Below are 15,073 nucleotides of genomic sequence, written 5' to 3'. Positions count from 1 at the left end.
TAGTAGTAGTAGTAGTAGTAGTAGTAGTAGTAGTAGTAGTAGTAGTAGTAGTAGTAGTAGTAGTAGTAGTAGTAGTAGTAGTAGTAGTAGTAGTAGTAGTAGTAGTAGTAGTAGTAGTAGTAGTAGTAGTAGTAGTAGTAGTAGTAGTAGTAGTAGTAGTAGTAGTAGTAGTAGTAGTAATAATAATAATAATAATAAAGAAAGAGAAGAAGAAGAAGATGATGAGAACTTTGAGATGGAATATTAATGTAACGATTAAACAATGATAATAACAAATGTCAAGGTTAGAGGTTCCACTAATGGTATATCAAACAAGTATAGTATAAACTCTTATTATTGAATTGGAAACCACACACAAAGGAGGTTCCAATCAGATTATATATTGTTAACATGATTACATTAGTCATCTTATTCAATTAATGCTAATACTTGTAAATCTCGTCAAGCATTCATGATTATAACTTATGTTAACAACAAATCAAGTTCCTTTCATAGCTCAGGTGTCGGTTATACCATACATTATGGGCTATGAAAGTGCCAAGCATTTGTTGTACCAAGTGTTATATAACATAAATCAAGATTAGTCATTTAACAAGCAAAGTATTAAAGAGTGAACAAGATAGCAAATATAAAACATGTTAGTATCAAACATTAAAGTCCATATTAAGTTTACATTATACTTATTCTTACACCATTAGTGTAACCTTTTCACCTTGACATAATTAACTTAGCTAGACATAATGAAAGAAAGCAAAATAGATAAACAAAATAAGAACATAAAAGTTAACTAAGTAAAGGAAAGGAAATGAAAGGCATAAACTTAATATTAATGAAAACAAAGCATAAAAAATACAAAGAGAGAAAGGAAGAGCATGATCTTGATCTGGAAATCAAGATGCCTAAATGCATGGCAAATGCCTCCTTTTATAGGCCAAAAATGGGAACTATTGATTTGATGACTAATTGATAAGTGGGTGACCAACTTTTGACTTGGTGACAATCCTTATCTTCTCTTGTCTGCCCAAAACGTCATTGATAACGTCAAAATTGGAGCCAGTTGCAAACATGAAAGTTGTAGGCAATTGTCTCAGCTTTCTTGTGTAAAAACTTCAGCTCATTTGGACTTCTAGAACTCCAGATATGGCCAAAATACCGAACAGTGCTCGGGCTGGAAGACAGATTCGGGCTTCTTTGTTGTTGCTACAATTTGGACTTGATAATGGCCTTTTTAGATCTTGGGCTCCATATGAAAGTTGTAGGCCTATGTCTTACCTTTCCATCCATATAAATTGGACCTAAATCTGAGATATATAGCTCTAGATATGACCCAATTACCGAACAGTGTTCCGGTTTGGATTGCACCGACATCTCTTTTCTAAGTTTGGCCATCTCTTTATCCTTGCAATTTAAGTTCTTCAAGTCATCAATCAATCCTTTTATTTATGTGATAGGCCTGCATTTAAAATGAATATTTACCATAAATTAAAGGTATCTTATATTATTAGATATATTATTATAAAACATGCTTTGGTTAAGGAGTTATTGATACTTCACGTGCAAAATGATGATATAAAACCATGATAAAAATGCACTTTTAAGTACTAATCAGCCCTAAAACAAATTCATGCTTAACTCAAGCCATGGTTGATTCGGGATTGGTAAGGGGGGGTATAAAGACCAGCATTGGTCTCGTTTCCCTTATTCAGTTGACAGATCCTGTATCTATTCACAATAGTACTAACATCTTTTCGCATACATGGCCAGTAAAATCGACCAGCAACCAGTGAATATATCTTATCCTAACTAAAGTGTCCTGTTATTCCTCTACTATGTAATTCTTAAATGATGAACTCATGTATTGATCCCTTTGTGATGCAGAAACAACCTCTTTTAGTTAAATCCAAGACAATGTAATCTGGTATGGAAATGGGAGGTTTGTTGTTGAGAGATTCCTAGATCTTTTGGAAATCTAGATCGGTAGAATAAGAGTTCTTCATAGAAGCAAAATCTAAGGGTTTAGTTGATAGGATAGTGGAAGGATGAAATCCTCTATTAAACACATTACCTACCTTATTTCCATGACCAATTTCATGTTTGATAACAAAACTGAATTGTTATAGAAAACTAATCTACCTAGCATATCTAGGACTTAACTTGTTTTGTGAATGTAAGTATTTTAAGGAGTCATAATGTAAGATCCCACATTGGCGGGTGAGGAGTTGGTTGCTATCTATATTAGTAATGCTAGTGACTGACCTATTGTATGTGTTTTGGGGCATCACGCCTAGTGATGGGCTCGCGTCATTAGGAACCAAACCATGAGGGCAGAAGGCCCAAAGAATATACAGCAAGTTGGGCCAGACTGTTAAATTTGGTATCAGAGTCAACCTCACTGACTGTCCGATGGTGCCGATGAGGTCATTGGGCTCCTTAAGGGGGGTGGATTGTAAGATCCAACATCTGCAGGTGAGGAGTTGATTGCTAGCCTTATTAGTAGTGTTGATCGTTAACCTGTTATACGTGTTTTGGGGCGTCAAGCCTAGTGGTGGACTCACATCACTTGAAATAAAATCGTGAGGGTGGAAGGCTAAAAATGGATAATATACAGCAAGCTAGGCTGGGCTGTTACACATGATCTGTAAATAAGATAAAGTAACGGTAGATAAGATATGGTCGCTAGTGCTTCAAGGTTTAAATTAGAGTATAAAACTCTAAATCATAGGTTGAGTATCTCCTTCTAGTGTCATTTAATTTCTCACTATAAAATGTAATGGGACGTCCAGCCTAGCTTAATACACCTTATATGCCACCTGAGATACATGACAAGAAATTTCAAAAACTTGGGAGAAATTTGAAAGTTTCAAAACAGGTGTCTTTGTCATCTTCTGTTTAATAAGTTGGAATGTTGCATTTGCTGTGGGAGTCCATTTAAAGACTTTAGCTTTTAAACATTATGTAATTGGGGCTATAATGGTGCTAAAAGCATGAATAAATCATCGACAACAAGTGGCTAAACCATGAAAGCTTCGAACTTCAAAGAATGATTGAGGTTCTGGTCACTCCAAGATTATTGTAACCTTCTTCGGATCAACTTCCACACCTTGTTAAGATATGATAAACCCTAGAAAGTGTGTCTTTGATTGAAGAAAAGAACATTTGTTGAAATTTGCATAGAACTTTTCTTGTCGTAACACTTGTAGGATTTGTTTCAGATGTTGAAGATGTTTATCCCTGTGCTGGCTGAAAACAAGTATGTCATCAAAATATACAACAACATATCTGCTTAGATATGGCTTCAACATCTGAGTCATCACCCTCATGAACGTGCTTGATGCGTTGGTGAGGCCAAAAGGCCTTCCTAACCATTCATACAATCCTTATTATCTTAAAAGTTGTCTTCTATTTATCTCCAGGTCTGAGATGAATCGGATGGTAACCACTTTGTAAATCTAGTTTGGATAAGACATTGGCATGTCCCAATTGATCCAACATATCATTTAATTGTGGGATTGGAAAGTAATGCTTGACAGTTATCTTGTTCACTATTCTGCTATCAAGACACATCTTCTAGTTGTCATCTTTTTTTGGAATGAGAAGGCTACAACAACATAAAGACCAAAGCTTTTCCTAATAAAACCCTTATTCTCCAATTCTTGCATTTGATATTGTAACTCCTTATATTCTGCTGGGCTTAGATAGTAATGTGGTAGGTTAGGCAAGGAGGAACCTAATACCAAATCAATTACATGTTGAACATCACGTAAATGAGGTAATTGTAAAGGAAGCTCTTTAGAAAAAACATCTTTAATGTGGTAGGTTTGGCAAGGAAGAACCTAGTACCAAATCAATTACATGTTGAACATCACGTAAATGAGGTAATTGTGAAGGAAGCTTTTTGGAAAAAACATCTTTAAATTGTTATAAAAGATGTTGAAGAGTTATTGGTAAACATTCCTTCCCAGTCTTCAGTCCTTCATCTACTATCCTGCTAACTAGCGTAAACACAACTTAACTATTAAGTAGTGATTTTTGAAATTTTTGAAGGGATAGAATCATTGCTAACTATTATGGGAATTCCATAATAGGGAGCAGCTCTAAAATCAACTTCTTATTCTTGAATATCAACAAATAAGTGTTGTGAAACCTATCATAACTCACCTTTTTGTCATCCATTAATGGTAGGCTTAGAAGCATATGACAAACTGTCATGGGAAGTATATCACACCTAACTTCATCTTGAAAATAACCCCCCAAAGAAAATGATAGTAGGCAGCAATTTTGGACCTTAACAAGATGTTTATTATGGATCCAACAAACGTTATATGGACTAGGATGTTCTTCTTTCTATAGGTGTAATTTCTCCACAGCTTTAGTGAAAATTACATGAAGGTCACTTCCGTTGTCAAGAATCATGTTCAGTGCTTTGCCATTGAATGTTATCCTGGTATAAAATATATTTGTCCTTTTTCATTCCCTCTCTAAGTGTGCTACAAGAGCCGCCTGACAAGATGACATTTAGTGGACTACACATAAAGGCAGTTCAAAAGCTTGCAACTTTTTTTCTACAAACTCTTCAATTTCTGCTTCTCTAATTTCTTGATCTCCATTTGAGAACTCAAGAATTGTTTCAGAAATCATTTTAGAAGCAAGCATTACCTTTCTTTCTTTTGTAGGACATAGTGCTGCAAAATGTCCATGGCCCTTGCATTTGTAGCACTATGGTCCTGCTACTTTGGTATTAGACTTCCTCTGATCACCATATGAAGGTGTATTCTTGACAGCATTCACAATTTCACGATCATTATTCTGTGAGGATATTGTTTTGGAAGTGCCCTGCCAATCTCTTGCCAAATGGCCTTTAGTAATTGTTTGTTGTTTCTCCCATTGTATAGCCAATTGGTACGTTTCATCTACAGTAAAAAATTTAGCCGTAAACATATTTTTTCTGATATCAACACACAGTCCTCTCAAATACCTAGCGAGGGTTTATTGATTAGTTTCCAAACTTGACTTCTTATAGATAAATCATGAAATTTTTCAATATACTGGTCTATTGTCATATGCATACCCTGCATCCAACGAAGCATATCTTCATATACCAATTGTTCATAATTGGCAAGAAGGTATTTAGTCTTCAGACAAGCCTTTATCTCTACCAAATCATGAATAGAAGGTTGATATGTCTGACTAAGTTATTCTTCTACATTTCCCCACCGTGCACGAATAGCCCTTTTTAATTTCAATTTAGCAAATTTGACCTTTTGATTTTCAAGTATTAAAAACCATTCAAAATAGTCTTCTAAAGACACCAACCAATCCTGAAAGCAACAAGATCTTATCTCCTAGTGAAATCAGACACATCTACTCTTATTCCCTATAAAGTTCATCAAAGACCCTGCCATCTCTATTTTTATAGTCACTCACATGTTCTCTTACTTCTCCGCATCTATTGCTACATTGCCTCCTTGATTAACTCTACTCTTTTTATGATCAACATTATTATTTCTCTTTTCAATATGCTCTAAACATTTAACAATATCTCCCGAGGTACTGGTAACTAACTCCATTTAATGTTGCAACTAGTGTAACAGGAAACAAGCTCATTTTGTAAAGGTGTTGGATGGGGGGTTTTGTGGGGATGTTTAAGGAGTATTTTGTGGAAGAGGTATTGGTTGAGGAGGGTTTAATGGGTTCTGTGGGGTTGTTTATTATAAGGGACCAGTATGTGGAGGTGTTTGTTGAGAGGGATGAGAATGGGAAGGACTAAGTCCCTGTAATCCCTGATTGGGATTAAATTGATTGCCATTATGGGTTCCAGGCATGGGAGAATAAAAATTTAAACCTGTTCTGATACCAATTAACGTCAAACAATATCAAGACATAACCAAATTCACTAATTTAGGTTCTAGTAAAGAAGATAACTGAAGAAAGCATTGGCAAATGAAAAGAAAGCTAATATTTTATTACAAAAAATAAAAATTACAAGGAAAAGAAAATAAGTAGCCTCACATCACTCCAGAGAATCACTCTTATTTTGGAATCACACCAAATATATTGAACTTCATTACAATATACCCAACCTAGACATACATTCAAAATTAATAGAAATACATATTACAGTTATTACTAGATACCTACCAACTAAGATAAGTATAATGACAGTTATAATAACTTCTTTTGGCACTTGAAAATATAAGATGATAATTATTGGTTATAACTTCTCTTTTCTTGCCAACGTATATCACTGGAATTGTAGCCTCCATAGAATGTATTTCTTTACTTGAATTAGCTTGATTCATGTCAGTTATTATGGCCTTCTGCTTGCTGTAGACTTAAGTGTTGTTACTTTGGTTACCAAAACCTGCATCAATTTGCCTTCTTAAATTTCTGATGACTTGCCTCCCAATTTGATGACGATAATGCTAACTTGTTCAGTGATTTGCAGGCTTCATGTGGTTTGATACAATTATAAGTGTCTATATTGCATTTAGAGGTAAGCTCAAAGGTGAATAATTCCAAAAATTAGGAATTTGGGCTACCAATTTAAAGATGACAATTATCAGCCACCATCTCACCCATTTGCGCGCATGCTTCTAGTGTCATTTTTAGAAGTTCAAACTATGATATTGGGATTGATTGAAAATTTCAAAAGTTAGCCATAAAATGTTAAATTCTCTGCTATAAATCTAGTGCAGGATGGTAATCATGTGTGGGTACATAGTCAGAAAGGCCTTAACCAGTTTGGGAGAATAGTAGAGTGACAAATTTTAATCCAATCTCATGATTTGCCTTCATGGATATTTAAATTCTATTAGTTCTTTTGTATAAGCAAAGAAGCTACAATTTAGGGCGATTATACTTAGAGATGAATTTATTATTATATAGTTATAAAATTTATTCGAGTTCAAAACTCATGTTATGATTGATCTTGGTTCAACCCATCCTTTAAAATGTTATAAAATTTCATTGATTTAAATTGGTCTGTTTAAGAGGTTAACATATTGGATATTGTTAATTTTTATTACCCATTAATTAAAATAAAAAAAAATTAATTCTTAGAGATGAATTTATTATTATATAATTATAAAATTCATTTGAGTTCAAGACTCATGTTGTGATTGATCTTCGTTCAACTTATCTTTTAAAATATCATAAAACTCATAAATTAAAATAAAATAAAAAGGTTAATTCTTTTCTCCTTTTTTTTTGAAGAAACAAAATAAATAAATAAATAAAACAAAATTGGATCTCTTAATTGCGTACGTACAACACTACCAAAATGGTGGATGACTTTACAAAGACATCTTTGTGTTCTAGTAATTCCAGCGCTTGGCCTAGCAGTGAAAGGAGCTTGTCTCCTTCCACTGTCATGGGTTCGAGCCCTGGCGTGCACGCTTGTCACCCCCGCGGTGCCTTACATGTCTATTGGGTTTGCAGGGTATTCAGTGGGTCGTGGGGATTAGTCGTGGTGCGCGCAAGCTGGTCCGGTCACTCCATGTAAATTCAAAAAAAAAAAAAAAACCGGTGGCGGAATCACATAATCATGGGCACACCAATATGCTCAGCACTTCAAATATTTTTAGCAAATGGGCAAAAAAATATGCGGACATGATAGCAAATTAACAGAATGTACTTGTTAAAAACTAACATGTTGGCGGAATTTACTTGTGGGCCCCCAAGGCTTGAGAAGATAGTCATCTCCACCAGTTGCTTGTGACTGCGAAGATGCAAACCCAGATTTTCCAAGGGCGGACCCCGCGCCAATTGCTCTTCCCATATAGAATGAAGTTGGAGAACCCTTTTCCCTTTCATCTGGTCCATCAGTAAGATCACCCACGACACCAACATCTACCAGGGACACCTTCTTGGCTGCAAGTAGAGTTCAAATGGCAAGACAACCATGACTGGGCGGCCTTAAAGCAAGAAGTGCAGTGTTGATGAAGTATTGCAGACGGACACAGAGAAATGCCAGACAGGAGGTACAGAATCAAAGTTCATATCCAGAAATCTACAGAAAATGGTAGCGCGCTAAAACAGTGTCGTGACTCGCATCAAACATCGGTGAAGTTAAAACAAAAGTTACAATATGTCATTGTATACAGGTAAAGTTTCGAGGAGAAATTATTGCCTCTTCCAACCAGTTCTGGTGATGCCTATCCATGTGATGAAACAAGATTCTTAGTGAGCCACTCTTGAGAACCTATCCATTAGTTCATGGGTGTTTTAACAAGAAAAACCCTCTCACCCCATGAATTAAAGGATAAAATAGAAACAATACAATTGAGGTAAATCGCATTTAGCATGCATATGGAGAAAGTTTCTGAAAGGTAACAATAGCAAGTGGGAAAGATACGCTTACGAGCAGATATATTAAGATCAATCAGTCCACGGCTTAGTGAATCTGCCCATATTCCAGATTTCACCTGAAAACCCTCCTTTTGTCGAGGATTGGTGCTTGCCAAAGACTCCCCCCATCCACATTGTTAAGACTGCCAGGACTCTGTTGATTCTGTAGAAGTTGGATTGGAGCTACAAGTGAAAGCATCAAAAAGATCAGAACCATCAAAATTGTTCATTGGAACTGCAGCAAATGGGTCGTTGACATTAGTGTTTGATGGATCAAAATTTGGAGTCTTGATCTCGGGTTGCAAACTGGTTCATCACCGGAAAAAAAGAGTCAAACGTAGAAGGAACTGCAGAAGGGTTGGCAGGTTGGGAAGCGAACTGATCAACCTCAGTCTTCAAAAGCGGTCACAAACAAGATTTAATACTGCAGAAAATGCGAGCATCCCATCAAGAAAGCATTGAATTCTGAGCAAAGATAATGCACCCCCAGCAATTGCAACTGACAAAAACATTCTCCAGCTTTTCAATCATAAAACAGTGAAGCACATGCATTATTCAAGAAACTCCAGCAGAGAGACGCTCAAAGTTTACTACCTCAGTGAAGCTAAACTGACCAAATAAGAATTCATTCCCATCTCCTGGCATAAAAGCTGAACAAATGACACCCATATTAAGGGAAAGAGACCATCAAGCCAAAAGCAAAGATGCATTTAAAAACAAAATGATGACTAAAGAACAGTCACCGTTGAAATCCATGGTGAACTACTTACTAGATACACAACAGTACCGAAAACTACATTGAAACACTTGAGCAAATTAGTTTATTTTGTAATGTTTTCAAGTACATTTTATAATTTTTGCTTTTGGCAGCACGATCAATTGATGCCCGTTGATCTTGACATGGCAGCGGGAGCCCCCATCACAATTATTTGATTCTTCAGTCTGCATGGGGATTCCGTTGAATTCTCGAGTGACAAACTAACTTTTACATCACCATATTTATTTTGGTGAACGCGGAAAGGCATGTGGAATTGAGGCCTGGCTTCTGAGGAACGATTACTATTTCTGTACTTTCTGAGCTCCCGCAATGTTTAACTTTGGCATTTGAAAAAAAAATTTTAAGTGTTTTTCAAAATTAAAATCATTAACAAACCTTTAAAAAATATTAGTGTAATATTTTTTTAGACGAAAAACATGTTGAACAGTATTATTAAATATATATTAGAGTCTTGTCTTCAGGATTAAGGTCACAACCATAATATTACTATTAACTCCAAAATTGTTTAGGCATCTCACTCTGCAACTCAATTGCTCCACCCAGCTCACCTTTCCTGCCTAAGATGTTCAGATCGTGTGAGGTTACAAAGACGCAGAGAAACACAAACAAGATATACATAGTAGCAAATTAGAAAGATAAAAGAAAATAAGAATTTTAAATAAATCAGAAAAAATAAAATTATTAAGTATATTTTATAATATCCTTAGATAAATAGAAAAATAATTTTCCTTGTATCACAACGTTAAATGAGTTGACGAGTTGCCCATCTCACGCATCCGGGGACGATTATGGATGACATGTGTGGGTGTGGTGTCTCGGGGGGGAGATTCCGTTTGAAAGAATTAAATATTGAATAACCATAAATGCTAAATTTCACCGTCGCTACAATGTGTTGTCGTATGAATACGAGCAGGACGTGTGCTGTTTGTTAGAAAATAAATAAATAGTGGAATAAACGAAGAAACAGGTTTGTGCTCTAGGATTTTCTGACGGTACAATATGCCTTTTCATTTACAAGGGTATTTCAGCCGTTCTTTCTTCATGACCGGAGTCATACTTTCATTCATAGTTTTGAACCTGATTTAATCTGGTACATCAATTCAACATCTGATCACTTTAGAGTTAGAATCGAGTTGGTTAGAAAATAAAAAATAAAAAAATTAACATGATTTTAATTGATCCAGCAGATTGATCTAAACCAGTAAAATTTGATCAAAAACTTAGTTATTATTAGTTAATTTTTATTTTTTTACTAAAATAATATCTTTTTAATTTAATAAAATTAACTCAAACGATCCGATAACTCGGTCAAAACCCTGAATGTAAGTCTTGAACTTGGTTGGCCACCAAGTTAGGTCTGAAAACTTTGAGCTCATTCATTTATAGTTATTAAACTCGACCGACTTAATTAGTCAATTCAAGTTAATTTAATAATAATATCGATCCAAATAAAATAAAAAATCAAAATAAACAAAAAATCACATTGACCCGTGACATGAACGACCCAGTAAAACCTGGTTGAGACATGATTTTTTTTTCAAATATGTTTTTTTATTTTAGCTAAAAACTTCTTTTTATTTGATATTTTTTATTTATTTATTTATTTATTAAAAAAATTACTATATAAATCCTAGAAATATATTTTATTTTTTAACCTATAAAACCCATACCTCAATTCCTTATTCAGATACAATTTTGGATTGGTTCTCACAACTATAGAAAATTCTTTCATTTAGAACTCGTCCCCATACATATCACATCGATGTAAATTATTGAAAATTCTTGTTTTAAACTACAAAGGAAAGATCCCCGACAAAGCCAAAGCCAAGGCCTCCCGTCCCCTCGCGCTTCCATCGTGTGACAAAACATTCTTACAAAAAACCCCACATTTCACAGATCATCAATCCCCCGCCCCTTCCCTCAATTTCACTCCATCCCATGTATACATAACTTCCACTCTCCCCCGCTCACTTGGAGTTAGAGACTCCCACCTTTCTCTCTCTTCCACCAGACCTTTTGTTCTCCTTTGCCCACCTATCTTAGCCATTCTCTCTTAAAATTCAATCTTGTCGTAATTGAAGTTTCCTTTCGACTTTGTTCATTTTGCACCACTGACTAGTAACATGGCATATTCAAATTTTGGTACTTTTTTTTTCCTCTTTGTGATCTTGATTCAGAACCTTTGATTTGCTGCAAACTGGGATTTCAACATAGCATTATCTTTTAAGGTATTTTAGGATTGGATTTTAGATCTTTATCGGTTATTGCTTGTTAAGAGCATGGTATCTTAAACTTGAGCTCACTGTTTCTCTTGAAAGATGCAATCTTGGAGTTTTGGGGCTCTTACTTTGCAGAGAAAAGTTGATTCCTTTTCTAGCTTTTTGAGGTTTTAAGCAATATTAATGTATAAAGGGTGTAGCTAGATCAGACCCAGAAGGTGAATTCTGATTATAGTGCTGTTATAAAGATGCAATCAAGAGTTGTTCCTTTAGAGGAAGGGAAGGACCCTGCAGTCTCGACCAAAGCAAGCCAATCCAAGCCCTCTACAATAAGGTTACTCCCGTTATTTTTGCTGTTTTTAGCTGTATGCTTCTCCTTTTCAATCATCAGTATGTATACAATCAAGCGTTCTGGAGTTCAGACTGCAGGGATAACTGTTAAGCCTGCTTTTAAGCATTGCTTTGATGAACCGAATACTTTGGATCGTTGGATTAGGCGTCCATCGAACCTGCTACATAAAATGAGTGATGAGGAGCTCTTTTGGAGGGCTTCTTTTGTTCCTCGGATAAAGAGGTATCCCTTCAAGAGAGTTCCTAAGATTGCGTTCATGTTTCTGACAAAGGGACCATTGCCTCTGGCGCCTCTTTGGGAAAAGTTTTTGAAGGGGCATGAAGGGCTCTATTCGATCTATATTCATTCGTTGCCAACATTTGAAGCCAAATTTCCACCTTCTTCAGTTTTCCATCGGAGACAAATCCCAAGTCAGGTGTGTGAATGCCCGTGTTAAACATCCTTATTTTATTTCATTCAGTGTTCACTGTAATTTAAGAATTTCATGTTTGTTTGATGATTGAGCTGTTTATAAATGCTATTGCTCCAGTGTTCTATATTTGGTTTTTGTTTTTTTTTTCCTGGGTTCTAGTTGTCTGTAAATAGCTACTTTAGTTTGCTTACGATTATGTAGTGTGGTTTGAAAATTGTGATGTCTATTTGGTTCTGCATACTTCTTAAACATGAATCTTTGAATAGAAAAGTTTCCACTGCTCAAAGCAGGTTCCTTGAGAATAACTGCATGTTCGAGATAGAGATGCAGTTTTCTAGCTACTGGATTCTCCGTTTATCTGTTTTTCCCAACACTTATTTGAGGGCTTCAGATATACTTGCTGTTGGAAGTTGAAACATTTTTAGGTTGGAAGTTGAAAAAGTTTAGGATTCTCCATTCTTCATTCCAACTTTCGATTTATGTTTATACTTGAATTCTTCTAGTTAGTCTTGCCTATTTTAAGGAAATTTTGTGTTCTTTTGGGTAAAAGGGAATTTCCACGACAATTAACCTATGAATGCATACTTTTGAGAACATTCATAGAAGTGTCATTAGATGTCATATAAATTTCTAATGGGATTTGCAATAATTTGTGTGAAAGCCTGTGGCAGTCCCACCATGAGAAAAGTGCCTAAACAATTGCTCTGTTTCAACAGATAGCAAGGTTGAAAATACACAAGTAAATGAACCCTTTTACTCCTGTATTACGTGATTACACAATTTATATCCAGCTAGACAAGGTATGAGACTATGGAACAAGATTGTTGGAAATTACTTGTGTAATGGCAGTGGCAGGTGAGATTGACTTGTAAATAAGGGAGTTGAGAGTGTTTGACATGGACTAAAGCATTATATATAGTAAAGAAAAGGGGTTCTGATGATGCTGGAATATATAGAATACCATTAGTGATAAGTCTATGAGAGTTTGATGGGTTACCATAACACACCAATGCTTGGGTTAAAAATTACCTTGAAAATGCTAAGGTTTAGAATTTGCGTACAAATTTTTAACAACAGGGCCATCATTGCTTGGAATCTTTGTGGAAGAATTTTGGTGGCATTTCATTGTTTGAAGTTGGATTGAAGGAGAGTTCATCTTAATTGAGAAAAAGCCAGTACAAGGAGATATATTCTGGAATATTGTAGAAAGATAGAAGGTTGTAACATTTTAGGTTGTTGACTAATGATTGTTGATCTTCTTTGGGTTATATTATACATGCAATAGTATTTTTAGCAAGACGATTCATGATAACTTGCTATCTTTTGCTTTGAGTCCATGTATTACACTCCTATCATGCACCTTAATGCTTCAAGTTCTTTTCTCCTCCATACCTATTCCTTCCTTGATGCCCATATCTAAGCTTCAAAGCCATACCTTGTCTACATCTAACAATGAAAATAGATGAAAAGAGCAATGGCTGGTGATGAAATGGAGCTGGCTAAGCCCATCAATTAATTTTACTGCATTTGATGGGTTCCTCCATACTCTTTTTCTCTTGTACACAAGTCAAAAGTTATCTTTTATCGAATGAACCGAGTTAGAGTCCCCAGAGCTGGTTGGAAAAGAATTTTAAATATGTTAAGGTTGAATTTCTGAGCTAAGTGTAGAGTTTGTGATGGTACAGTTAGGAATCGAAGACTGCACATGCAGCAATGAAAACAAGATTGAGCCATGTTCATCCATTACTTATTGTGTCGATACATGAAATCACTTCGAGTGTATTTCAAATTGTCTATTGCCTCTGGTTCCTTGCTTGCTGAAGGTAGTCACTTCATATCTTTGTAGTTGTTTTTAATAATTTCTTATCCTATTAACTGTCCAAAAAGAAAAGAAAAAAATCTTTGAAATTGTGATGTCAAAATGTCCATGAAATTAAATTTTTACACAAGCAAGATAATTTCTTACCTTATTAACATTTTGCTCAAAGCTTTGGTTTTCAGGTAATGTCATTTGTTTCTATGACATGAAGATTTACCAACCATTTGACTTTTGACCGTATAATACAAGGAGCTTACATTTTTATCGTGTGCTTTCCCACACAGATTTCTGAATGGGGTAAGATGAGTATGTGTGATGCTGAACGAAGACTCCTTGCCAATGCATTGCTTGATATCTTGAATGAGCGGTTTGTTCTGGTGTCCGAATCTTGCATTCCTCTCTTTAATTTTACTTTCGTGTATGGATACATTATGAGATCCAAGCATAGCTTCATTGGTGCATTTGACGACCATGGGCCATATGGGAGAGGACGGTATAATGAGAAAATGGCACCTGAGGTGAATATTACCAACTGGCGCAAAGGATCTCAATGGTTTGAGATTAACCGAAAGCTTGCAGTCAACATAGTGGAAGATACTACATTTTACCCAAAATTTGAGGAATTCTGTAAACCGCATTGTTATGTTGATGAACATTATTTCCCCACCATGTTGACCATTCGAACAGCACCTCTCTTAGCGAACAGAACCCTTACCTGGGTGGACTGGTCAAGGGGTGGAGCTCACCCAGCTACCTTCGGAAGAGCGGACATAAAAGAGGAGTTCTTCAAAAAGGTTCATGAAGATAAGCCTTGCATTTACAATAATCAATCCACTTCAATCTGTAATCTTTTTGCGAGGAAATTTGCACCGAGTGCTTTGGAACCTCTGTTACACATATCACGAAATGTACTGGGATTTTGATAAATGAACTCAACCAGACAACTATTAGCAGTTGAGAATGGTTTGGAGAAATATGCTATGCTACGTTCATTCTTTGTATTTTAGATGTTAAGTCTTTTTCAGTCACCATCCTGGTTGATGTGGCGTGCTTTCATGCTTGTTCCCTGGGGGAATCCATGTCCAAAAGCCTAATTATATCTACAGAGGAGGTATAGCTAATGTCACAAGCATGATGATTTTAACCG

At 35.6% G+C, this 15,073-nt stretch overlaps 1 protein-coding gene across 1 annotated transcript; it reads left to right on the top strand.

Annotated features, from left to right (window-relative positions):
* The first annotated feature begins 10,906 nt into the window (after nucleotides 1-10,906).
* LOC105116265 (uncharacterized) lies at nucleotides 10,907-15,073 on the top strand. Its single transcript, XM_011013539.1, has 2 exons — nucleotides 10,907-12,110; nucleotides 14,211-15,073. The coding sequence occupies exons 1-2, from the start codon at nucleotides 11,592-11,594 to the stop codon at nucleotides 14,847-14,849; spliced, it is 1,158 nt and encodes a 385-aa protein (XP_011011841.1). The 5' UTR covers nucleotides 10,907-11,591; the 3' UTR covers nucleotides 14,850-15,073.

Source organism: Populus euphratica, unplaced genomic scaffold (genome assembly GCF_000495115.2).
Source record: "Populus euphratica unplaced genomic scaffold, PopEup_1.0 scaffold892.1, whole genome shotgun sequence".
Taxonomy (NCBI): Eukaryota; Viridiplantae; Streptophyta; class Magnoliopsida; order Malpighiales; family Salicaceae; genus Populus; species Populus euphratica.
Note: the sequence above shows the minus strand (reverse complement) of the source record. Positions and strands in the feature narration are given on the sequence as shown.

Coding starts and splice junctions, on each gene's coding strand:
- LOC105116265 (XM_011013539.1), top strand. CDS start 11,592: ATGCAATCAAGAGTTGTTCCTTTAGAGGAAGGGAAGGACCCTGCAGTC. Junction 12,111..14,210: donor GGAGACAAATCCCAAGTCAG/GTGTGTGAATGC, acceptor TTTCCCACACAG/ATTTCTGAATGGGGTAAGAT.